Consider the following 12091-nt stretch of genomic DNA (forward strand, 5'->3'; position numbering starts at 1 on the left):
GAGTGCTTGCATAGGGCAGCTCCTCACACTGCAGCTATTTTCCTATCTAGAGATTAAAGTCCTCACATATTCATCAAATAGTCAAGTGAACTTTTCATACAAAAGAATAGTAAAGAAGACTGACTTTTGAAGATTTAGCGGTGAGGTCGTGATGGTGACATATACCTTTAATGCCAGCACTTGGGAGGCAGAGGTAGGCAGATCTCTGAGTTTGAGGCCAGCCAGGACTACAGAGCAAGTTTCAAGACAGCTAGGACTGCACAGAGAAACCCTGTCTCAGAAAAGAAAAGGGGGAAAAAAGATTGTTCTTGAATGTCTCAGAATTTAGACAGATTGAGGCTTTATTTTAAAATCGGTCCTATATTTATATTTAAAATCGGTCCTATATATTACCCATGATATTTTAAAATTTTCAGGTGCATTAAGTTCTATCTATCTAGGACACTGCTATTTGATCTAGAGTATTTGATCTAGGACAAGTTAGTTGTCATAGGCTTAAATGGCTACCAGGACAAGGTTTTTGTATTTAGTTAGATGATTGTTAGGTGTCTTGGGACCTCAAACATATTTCTCTGTTGTCTTGGGATGGAAATTATAAAAAAAAAACAAAAAAACCAAAGACCGTAAAACTGGACATAGCTTCAAGGGAGCTAAATAAACAGTCCAGTCTGTGAAAACTAGTGGGTTAGGGATGATTGCCAGTGAGAGTGTTACTCATCCTGATGACGTGTGGAAGAAGACTTAATGCCTTTGCAGTGTTGAAGAGCTTTATAGTATGAAATGTAACAGAGAGAGGAAGTTTATGTTATTTGCAGGGCGCAGATAACTTGTGAAAGGGAACAGTTTGATACACTTTTCTTTAGAGAAATATTTTGGAGTTGACTTTGTGGCTAAGGTAGGTAAGGTGAGAAAAGTCTTTTTTTTTTTTTTCAGCTACATAATTAGAAGAAGCTTGAAATTGAGGGAACCCAGGATTTACCAAGAAATACTTAACAATTTAGCTACTTAACAGTACTTTATATGTTAGTGTAATAATAGTAAGACATTACTCTGGTCTGTGTCTATGAGAAGCAAATGCAAAAAACAAGGTTTCATATATCTGAAGCAGAACCTGGTGTTTATATGGAAGGGTAACTTGAGGATTTCATTTAGATGAGATATTGGGTTGTTTTCATGTTGGTGTGGAGTCTAACCCAGGCTCTTGTGCTCACTAGGGAAGTGCTTTTCCAGTGAACTGTATCTCAGTTAGGAAGATTACTGTTTAAAGTCTAAGACCCAGTTGAAGCTAATAGAAGGTTTTAGGACTAGGGAGAGAATCTTTTTCCTTTTGTTCCCTTAAGGGAAAGGTTATTTTTAAATCTTTAAATCTATAAAGTTTGTGTGTAGATTTATTTGAGCACGCTCCATCATGGCGCATGTGTGAGTATATAACAGCATCTGTGGTTCTCTCTGCCATGGACTCCAGCAGACCAGACTCCTATTGCCAGGTGTAGAAGTGCTTACCTGCTGAGCCATCTTGCTGTGCTGTCACTGGCAGGGTGTCTGGTAGCTATATATGTCAGGATGGCCTAGAACTGAGTTCTGCCTGCCTCTGCTTCCTGAGTGTTGGTTTAAAGGCATGTACTACCATGTGGAACACTTAACTTTTTTGCTCTGGAAAATACTACAGTTACTTTATAATTAAAAATAGTAATGCATTGAACAGATTTGTGTATATATATATATATTTATGCCAGATTGCTTTTAAGATATTAAAGAACTAGGTTATTATGAACACAGTATAAGATCTTGGATAGCATTTTTAATTTGTTTTTGCCTAGTTGAGCCATATCATCTTCAGGATAGGATTTATGTTTCTGTTTCCTATACTTGCCTTACATGGAACTTTTGTGAGTTCTCCTTGCCTTCTCCACTTAGTCTGGGGAGGTGGAGTAGCCAGTAAAGGAAACTGAAACTTGTAACTGTAAAGGATCTTGATGAATATTTAGCAAAATTAGGAAAGAAGGCAGATTTCACTAAAATCCCCTGACTTCCTTAAGGATTATGTTGCTCAAGTAGGAGATGTTCGAGAGATCTGAATATGTTTTGGTTACTTGAGTAACTGGTTTTGGAATTTTAAAGGAGATTCAGTCTGGAGACAGGATATAAAACAAAGTATAATTTTTGGAGGGCATGAGTTTTTTTGTTTTTTTTTTTTTTAATTGATTATTCTGATAGTCTACTGAGAATTTTTTCTAGTGTATAATTTGAGGGTAAGGCACCAGGAAGCCAAGGAGAGGTGAAAGTCAAGAGGATGAGGTTGGAATGTGTGAGAGGGAGAAATGAATGCCATTTTGGGTTTCATTATGGCCCCATGTAAAGTTTGAAGAAATACATTTTTAGCACAAGTATTTTATACAATCTAGATGATAAAATTTGTATACCTGTTTTAATCTCAAAGTAGGCGAGAAGATGAAAGAAACCAAAAGGTCCTACCAAGCAAAATACAAACCCTTGTCAGTAAGGATCTTGGTACAAAATATTTAAGGCTCCCACTCATTGGCTTATGAGCTCTTAGTGGCAAATTTAGTACTGAAGAATTGAGAGTCTGGAGTGCAGGCCAGCTGGGCATAGTGACCTAGCAGATTGGGGAATTTGAGAGCCAAGATGATAACTTCCTCTGTCCTAGGGTCTCGGGTTGGTACTAACCCTGATATTTAAAGTGTGATAATTAGTTGCAAGTTTTCAGGATAGAGCTTGAGAAGATGAAGAAGCCTCAAGAATTATTCTAAGAGTATTGGTCTGTGTACAACCCCAAGTAATTATTGACACCCAGATTAGCAGTGTGAGGTCAACATGGCCTGCCATTGCTGCTGATGGTAGTGTAGACGATAATTACTGTCTTGATGAGTTGAGTCTTACTAAGTGTGGTTTGAGAGAGAATAGCCTTGATGGACTCAAATATGGGAGTCTTTGGTTCCAGCTGTACTGTTTGGGAAGGACTCCTAAGGACGTGTAGCTTTGTTTGTGGAGAAGGCATGGCCTGCTTTGAGGAAGCGTGTGTCACTAGGGGTAGGTCACAGTTTGTCATCTCCCTCCAGCTCTCTGTAATATGTAAGCTCTGAGTTACTGCTCCAGTGCCTTGAGCTTTGCTCCCATACTCCCTGCCATAATGGCCAGATTCAGACTCTGAAACTGAAAACCGGCCTTCTCCAAAAAACTGAAGAAAGAAGTTGCCTTGACTTGGTGTTGCCTCAGCAATAATAGAAAAGTAACTAAGATACCAGCTAAACTAATTAAAATGGGGCTTAAGAACACAACATAGTAAAGTTCTATATAGCACAATAATTGAATTACAGTTGAGGGAACTTAACATGAATTAAAATGTGCTGTTATAGAGTGAAAGTAGGCAAATAGCTTTAGGGCATGAGGTAAGAGGTAACAACAGGTTTGCTATTTGAAGGCCACAGTTGTACAATTTAAAAGTAACTTATAGTAGTAGACTGAGTAATATTTAGGCTAAATGGTTTATTATAGTGGCCTTGGAGAATAAATGGTTAGTTGACTCTTTAAGCACTTTAAGCATCTTTTTTTTTTTTTTTTCCCTGAGACAGCATTTCTGTGTAGCCCTGAGTGTCCTGAGACTAGTTTTGTAGACTTGAGCTCACAGAGATCTACTTGCCTCTGCCTCCCAAATGCTGGGATTAACGCTGTGAACCAGCATTGCCCAGCAAATTCTTTATTTTATTTTAAAGGTGTGTGTGTGTGTGTGTGTGTGTGTGTGTGTGTGTGTGTGTATGTGTGTATGTTTAGGAAACTTGTGCTTCACACTTGTGGAGGTTTGAGATTGGTTTTTCTAATCATTATACTGAACACAGGTCCTTGGTTACAAGGGAAATGCTTTTTGCCCCCTGAAAATAGAATACTATTGACTTTTATCAGTGTAAACTAATTTGATTTTCTAATTATATTTCTACTATTATTTATATATTTTTAAAGCTTGATTGTAGAAAGGATCACTTTGTTTACACATTACCAATGTTTTAGAAAATACTGCATAGAAGTTACAACAACTGCAGCTTTCTCTCATGCTCTTTTGGGCTAAAAGAATTGAGTTGTAGGAATTGGGAGCATATTTAAAAACGGTTTGATTGTTTTGTTTTCAGTTGTTAACATTAGGGTTTTTCTTGTAGGTGTCTTAATTCTGAAAAAGACTAAATATACTAAGTCTATGTTCCATAGCAAAGCTGTGTATTCAGTCTGTTGAGGTGTCTAGGCTAAGTATTTCAGCTAAGAATGAATATGTATCAGAAAGGGGGTTTGATATTTCCATGTTATTGCTTTGTTTGCTTTATTAGAACATTAAAGTATTTAAAACAAATTTCTTTTTTATACATCTAGTAGTTCTCAATGTAGCCCAGTGATTCTCAACTAGTAATCTCCATAACAGTAGCAAAGTTAAAGTTATGAAATAGCCTCAAAAATAATTTTATGGCTACAGTAAAGGATTGTAGCATAAGGAAGATTGAAAACTACTGCTGTAGCCAGTACATGATGTACTGTTGTACTTAGCCATTTCAGATTGATTTTGAGTGTGTGAAAATTATCAAGAAATATTTGTTGATATCCTGAGCTATCTTAAATTATTAGTAATGTTAAACATGCTTCCATAGCTTAAGTTATTTAGGAGATTTTCATAATTTTAAAATCATTTTGGGTGACCTGTTCATAACAGAAGTAGTTGTTTAATTTGTTGGCTGTGAATATATATATGCAGACATTGAGATTATTACCTATCCAAACTCAGCTTGTTGGAATGCCTATAACATATCCAGGGTTATAAGTAGGCTGTCTGTAAAGAGATCTTAATATTAGACAACAGTCTTAACCTTTTTGTATTGTTTATTCATATTGGCTGTTTGTTTGAAGTTTATATTTAATGGTGTAAGTGCTTGAGTTAGCACATCAGAAGTCTGTTTTTAATACAGATAATCTTAAAGTTGAATTATCTCTGTTTGGGGACAGTCTATTCTGGAACTATTTTCTGTTGTTGAAGCCATTTTTGTTTTTTTCTCTGTGTTACTGTTGTCATCTAGAAATTCTATAGCTAAAGGTGGTATGGTAAGGAATATAATAGTAAATGGAATTGATGCAGTTTTGCATTTGTGAAAATAGAAAATAGTCCAGAAGGAAAAAAAAAAATCACTATCCGTGTTAAAGTTGTACACTTGCTGTCATTTCTTAAAGAATACAACTTTATGTAACATTTGCATTCTGTTATGTGTTACACATCTAGAAAATAAAAGAAAACATTCAGAGGTTATATATAAATACTAGGCTAATTTGTAGAAGACTTCAAAATCCACATAGATTTTGGTATCTGCTTAGTGTTCTAAAACCAATCTTCCAAGGTTACCGTATTCAAAAGATGATGCCTGTCAGAAATGTTGATTCTTTATAACTTTAAAGAAATTGCTTTCCACAGGCTTATTTAAGTAGGCATATTGATTTGGGTGTATTCTTTGTCTTTGCTGTGACCACATACCAGACAGCCTGCTGTGGCTTACCTTTTAAGAAGGGATGGGGACGCCATGAAGTGTATATGGTGGTCAGAAGTGAGGTACTTCTGTCTGGGTGAAGGAGTAAAGCAAAGCTCAGTCGGTTTCTAACCCCAGACCTGAACCTGTGGCGTAGTGGTACCCACAGACAGAAGAGCGGGTCTTCCCCCTCACTGTAAAGTTTCCAGAAACACACAGAAGTTGATTTCATTGGCATTCCTTAGTTCAGGGTAATTATTTCGTGGTCATTCTCTTATGCTGTTTGTATATATTAGTAGGAAACTACTTGAGCCAGGTTAGTAGTATTCCTTGGCACTGACTTATTTTACTTGGTTTTGATTTTAATTTAAATAATTTAGTTTAAATAATTTGGAAGCCTGTACAAGTTAGAAACTTAATATGCCAGTTTTGTAACTTTCTTACAAATTGAGGTACATTTTAGTATCAGTTGAAGTCTTGGAATTGGTAGTTTAGAGGTTGTCATTTCCTGAATATTTGATACTGATCTAGTTTTGTATATTGTAATTTCAAATATACTGTGAATTTTTGGAAATAACAGACTTAATCAAATAAGTAAACTGTTTTCAGAAATGCAGGGTTTTCTATTTAAAGACTAGCAGCTGACAGTCCAGAAAGATGTAGAAGCAGCACTGAGGTATTTAAGTAGGTATTTGAGCAAAGATTGTTGAAACAAGATCTAGTTCTTTAATTTTCCCCTAAAAGTTGAAACAGGAATTTTATTGCAGCTAAGGTACTTAATTAACCACAGTTACTTGGTCACTGAATGGCCTAGTTCATGTCAGTAGTCTGAAAGCCGCAATTGCCAAATGCCTTCAAAAGATGAAAAATGTCAGGGTGTCTAGGAACCCGTGTGATGTCAGGGTGTCTAGGAACCATTGTGGCTCATTAGGTGCTGTGCTATGTTGTTATGACATCCTTTGACAGTGATTTTTCTCTTACGGAGTTGATTCCTCAACTGGTGGTGGTTTATTTTTAAAAGAACATTAAAGAAACACAAACTATATAAACAGGGACCAGGTATGCTGACTCTTGCCAGCACTCAAGAGGCCCAGGCCAGCCAGTGCTACATAACAAGTCCTTGTATGAAATTTGACTCACATGTATGTAGTAAATGTGTGCTACTTTGCTGAATATTTAATTTTTTTGGTTTTGGTTTTTTGAGAAAGGGTTTCTCAGTGGCTTTGGAGACTGTCTGGAACCAGCTTTCTTTGCCGAATATTTTAATACATTTAGAATTACTCTTAGATGATATAAAGAGAGGGGTTCACTATTTTGTATGGTGTCATTGCTGAATTTACTGCTTCAGTAAGATGGTATGAGCTGAAGTCAAGTTAGTTCATGGAAGGTTAGGTGTGTCTAGACATAGGACAGAGAGAGCCAAAGTGAAGTCTTAGATGAGGGTGTCAGATTTTGTTATGCCATTTAAATTTCTAAATAAAATAATGGCTTTTACTTAACTAACCATGAGCCGTGACTTTAGCATTTAAAGGCACACTGTGTTTTTGTTCAGGTGCCAAACGGAAGGATAGTTGTTATATATTCGTGACAGCGCTGGCCAGAGTGGGATGGACAGGAGATGGCTGACCGATGCAATCAGGGTTCTACAAACCACCCTTGAGTCCATGTTAACTGCCTCCTCTGAAGCCAGTTTTAAGCCTGGCTTCTTGTTTTTGATTTGCCATTCAGTCTGATGTCATTTGCTTTCTAGTTTACATTTAAGGGTCAGCATTCTTAATGCTTAATTATGAATGAACCCATTTTGTCCTTTAGATCATTTCATTGGTGGAATGGGGTTGCAGTAAACGTCTGTGCTGTCAGCTATTGTTAACACTAGGGTTTCATTTTTTAAAATGGTTTGTTTATTGACTTGTATGGAAATTTTTTTCTTCAACTTAAGTGACAGGTTTTAGCATTTGTGTGGATCATTGCATGCTACAATCAGTTGTATCATGTTTCTCAGTATATTACAGTATTTGGTAAGATTTTATGATAATTAAGTTTCATGTACTCTTAACTATTCTTGAAGTTTAATTTTTGCAGTTGTTTACTTGAAATCACATAGCTGAATCTTGACCAATGTTGTCTTTATCATTATAGGTATATGACTGATGGTATGCTACTGCGAGAAGCTATGAACGATCCCCTCCTGGAACGTTATGGTGTGATAATTCTTGATGAGGCTCATGAAAGAACATTGGCTACAGATATTCTCATGGGTGTTTTGAAGGAAGTTGTAAGACAGAGATCAGATTTAAAGGTGAAGAAGTGTTTTATTTTATTTTTTTGGTATGTGTATGTGTGCCTGCATGCATGTAGGAGGTGCACACAATTGCAGTTGCCAGCAGAGGCCAAAGGTATAGGATTCCCTACCAGAGCAGGGTGGGAGTAACTACAGGGCCTGCCAGACACTAGGAGTCTTCATGTTGAGTGTTAGGATGTCTTCTTATTATCCCCAGGTCAAAGGGGGCTATGGGACGATCCCTGGGCCTTGGTGGCCAGCCAGCCTGAAGACCCTCATATACTTTAGGTTTTCAAAATAGGCTGTGCTCATTAAAGATAATGTAGGAGAAATAAGCAAAATTCTATCTGGTCTTACTGGGTTTTGGGTGTGTCTCCCTCCTTACATAGGACTTATGAGAAGATACCGTTTACTTATCAGATAGTCTTATATGTTAAAATATAAATAGCTACAGTTTATTCCTTTCTGTATTTTATCATCCATCCATCCATCCATCCATCCATCCATCCATCCATCCATCCACCCATCGTTTTTGTTGTTGGTTTTGAGAGACAGCTTTGCTTTGTTTCCCTGTGTTGTCCTAGAACTTGCTTTATATGTAGACCAGACTGGCCTTGAACTCACAGAGATCTGCCTGCCTCTGCCTCCCAAGTCCTGGGAGTAAAGGCATACACCTCTACTGCTTAGCTTATTTTTGTTTTTAAAAGCAAAGTTTCACTATATAACCCCTGGCTGTCCTTGAACCCACTCAGTGATCTACCTGCTTCTATGTCTTGAGTGTTAGGATTTAAGATGTGTGCCACTACACTGGCCTCTATTCTATTTTAAATGTTTTTCTTTATCTTAATGTCTTTTTTGGGGGTTTGGGTAGGGAGGTATAAACAGGGTCTTACTATGTATTGTTGGCTGTCTGGCATTGACTATGTAGACCAGGTTGGCCTCAACTTCACAGACTTCGTAGATGAGCCTGCTTATGTTGCACCCAGCATTAAGGTGGCTGTCTTTATAGCTGATAATATGCTTAATTAGGACAGTAATGATTTTTCCCTTTGAGATTATGTAAGAACCTTTAAAGATAAAACTTCAGAAGTCATTTGCTGTTTTCTTCCTGCAGGTTATAGTCATGAGTGCTACCCTAGACGCTGGGAAATTCCAGATTTACTTTGATAACTGTCCTCTCTTAACTATCCCTGGCCGGACACACCCTGTTGAGATTTTTTATACTCCAGAACCAGAGAGAGATTATCTTGAAGCAGCAATTCGAACTGTGATCCAGATACATATGTGTGAAGAGGAAGAGGGAGACCTTCTCCTTTTTTTGACTGGCCAAGAGGTATCATTTGCTTTATGTAGTTTTCATTCAGAAGTTTTATTAGCCAGCAACTCTAAAGTTATATGACAAAGACTGGGCATGTTTTTCTCACCTTAGTCATTCAAATTTTTCCTTCATCGTAATTGAGTGTATACAGTGTGTAACCACCTATATATATATATATATGTGTGTGTGTGTGTGTGTGTGTGTGTGTGTGTGTGTGTGTGTGTATACGTATATATATATGCGTATATATATATATATACTTGTATTTAAAAGGGTGCTTATTGAAGAAAAGTATACAATTTGAAATGGTAGGTAGTTGTATTCCTATAAATGTTTGTGTGCCTTTTACAACTGAAGGTCTGAGTCCTGTTCTTAGAATGTCTTTCTCAAGTATGATCAATAGATTTCTGGTCTGGAGGAAGAGAATTTGTTAAAGTAAGTTCTTGTTTCTGTTCAGTGTTTTTTGAAGTAAGTGAAGTTAGAGGAGGAAATACAAGAGTCTACATTGCCTTGCAAGCTTCTGAGGTCATTTCACAGGAGTGCTTATAGTTCCAAAAGATCCCTGCTGTGATGCACAAGGGCACCTAAACAGCCTTGTGGAAAATTGCTCTATTCTTACACTGCACCAAATGTTTTTATTGTGTCCAGCTCTTATAGAACTATTAGCCAGATGATATTTTAGCAAATGCCTTTCAGTTGAGAGTTGTAAAGTTTGATCATTTTTAATCCTGGAATTGTCTGTATGATTTATGTCTTTGGACATGGTTTCCTTGTAGAGTATGGCTTTTCGTCCAAAATACTATTTATATGAGTTAGAAAATTTGTGTTGTCAGATGCCTGTGCATTGTAGGACATTTATCAGCATCTTAGCCTTTCCTTATTAGATCTATGCAGCAATACTTCATGAGGGGTAGCCAGCAAAGACATATGTAGATGTGGCCAAATGTCCTGGGGGAAGGGGATTGTAAATTCTTTCCCTGGAGAGAGAGAGTCACCCCTAGTTCTTTTGTGAGCCAAGTTGTGTTGAAAGTGCAGCTTTCTGGGTTAAGTTTCCCCCTTTTGGTTCTACTCTTCTACTCAGGCTTTTTACGCAGTTAAATTTCCATAAAGCCTCTGCAAGATAAGACTTACTGCCTTTCAAGTGGTGCCTAAACAGCGGTTGTTGCTGTTGGCGTGCTCACTTTGCCCCCTTGAGAAAGTGTAAAATTGTGTCCACAGTTTCTCACTTCCTCTCGGCTTAAATCTGCTCCCGCAATTAGGCATGTTGAATAGGATTGGAAGTTTCTGGTGGAAAGAACCAGAATGGGGGGAACTAGAAGGATCTTTCTCTGAGCCAGCTTAGTGCACTTTATTTCATTCCTGGGGAAAGGGAAGCAGTAAGCCTTGTTTGTTTTCAGGGGTTTTGAAAGGAAGTGAAATTGTAGCTTTGAAACTCTTGATATTTTGAAGACTTTTGGCTGGTATGTATTACACAGGTTTCATTTATTGAGTTTAGCCATGTCTTTTAATAGATGAAGGGTAGACGTTAGGAGATGCTGACATTAACAAATCTGAAATATTGAGAGTATAATTTATTTAAAGTCTTCCACATTGATAGGGGCCTTATTCCATATTTACATGCAAGCAGGGGTCATTCTGATCTATTCTGATCTAGATAGAGTATTTAAAAGCCTGTTTTGTTCTTTTGGTTTTTTTTTTTTTTTTTTTGTTTGTTTGTTTGTTTGTTTTTTTGTTTGTTTGTTTAAATAGAAGTTACTTTTTCATTTTCTAGAAACTTAAGGTAGTTTCAAGAAACATTGGATTCTTTTTGTTTGTTTGTTTTTTGTTTTTTTTTTTTTTTGTTTTGTTTTGTTTTTTCCAGGTACAGGGTTTCTCTGTGTAGCCTGGGCTGTCCTGGGACTCACTTTGTAGACCAACCAACAGAGATCCACATGTTTCTGCCTCCCTAGTGCTGGGATTAAAGGTGTGCACCACCACCGATTGGCTTGAAATAATGAATTTTTAATAGTAATTTTTTTTGTGTCAAACAACCTTAAGATAATTTAAGAAAATTGGTATTTTGTAGTAGGCAGATTTTGGTTTATTATCTCTAAAGATTGTATATTTTTAAGATCTATTTTAACTTTGTGTGTATGCATGTTTGCCTGTATGTGTTGTGTATTGTGCTCAGGAGGCCAGAACAGAGCCCCCAAATACACAGGGAGTTACATAGTTGTGAACCTATATATGGGTGCTCAGGACCAAATTAAAGTCCTTTGGATAAACAGCCAGTGGTGTCCTTAGCCTCTAAGCTAGCCCCAAATTTTATATTCTTTAATTTAGAAACAATTACAAGTTGGTTTAAAACCATTTTCGGGAAGCCTAGTTTGATACAAGCCCAGTTTACTTGAAATTTCTTTTTTCTATTAATGATATTCTTTAAATAACAGTTTATTAGTTAGAATAGCTGACTGCTTTGTTAAATACATGACAGACTGTTTAATAAATTAATACTTCCAACTTTAATTGCTTCAGGGAAACTTTTGTAAGCCACTTGCCACTCCAGAGTTAGTGTTCCACTCCCAAATGCATTTATCTCTGTCTGAATACAAGTGCACTAGCTTGCCCTGGTGAGGAGAATTCTGAAGCAGCTCTAAGGCATTTGCGCATCAGTCCTCTTTTGAAATATCTATGATGATACTGTAAAGGTGCTTGTTCTCATTAGGTATGGTGAAGCATTTCTTCATATAATTACATTAGTGATATGTGACATTAAAGCCTAATTGGCTTATTTTAAATATCTAACACATCAGTTTCTTTTAGATTGTGAAAATTGAAAAGGTTATGAGTGCAGTTAAATGTTCCTGGGTGAGAAATTTCAATTTTGATACAATTTGTTGAGAATTAATTAGGACATCTGAGTCTCCAAGAAAAGGGGCATGGAATGCAAATACAAGTTATATATTTGGCTCAATGCAGAGGTCAAAATTTTGTTGG

At 36.8% G+C, this 12091-nt stretch overlaps 1 protein-coding gene across 1 annotated transcript in view; it reads left to right on the forward strand.

Moving 5' to 3' along the window:
• The window catches only part of Dhx15 (DEAH-box helicase 15), a 41217-nt gene that overhangs the window by 11106 nt on the left and 18020 nt on the right, over positions 1-12091 (forward strand). The window contains exons 4-5 of the mRNA XM_051174094.1: positions 7656-7815; positions 8912-9130. Coding sequence (XP_051030051.1) covers positions 7656-7815; positions 8912-9130 — 379 coding nt within the window. The remainder of the gene's footprint in view (positions 1-7655; positions 7816-8911; positions 9131-12091) is intronic.

This window comes from Phodopus roborovskii, unplaced genomic scaffold (genome assembly GCF_943737965.1).
Source record: "Phodopus roborovskii unplaced genomic scaffold, PHOROB, whole genome shotgun sequence".
Lineage (NCBI taxonomy): Eukaryota > Metazoa > Chordata > Mammalia > Rodentia > Cricetidae > Phodopus > Phodopus roborovskii.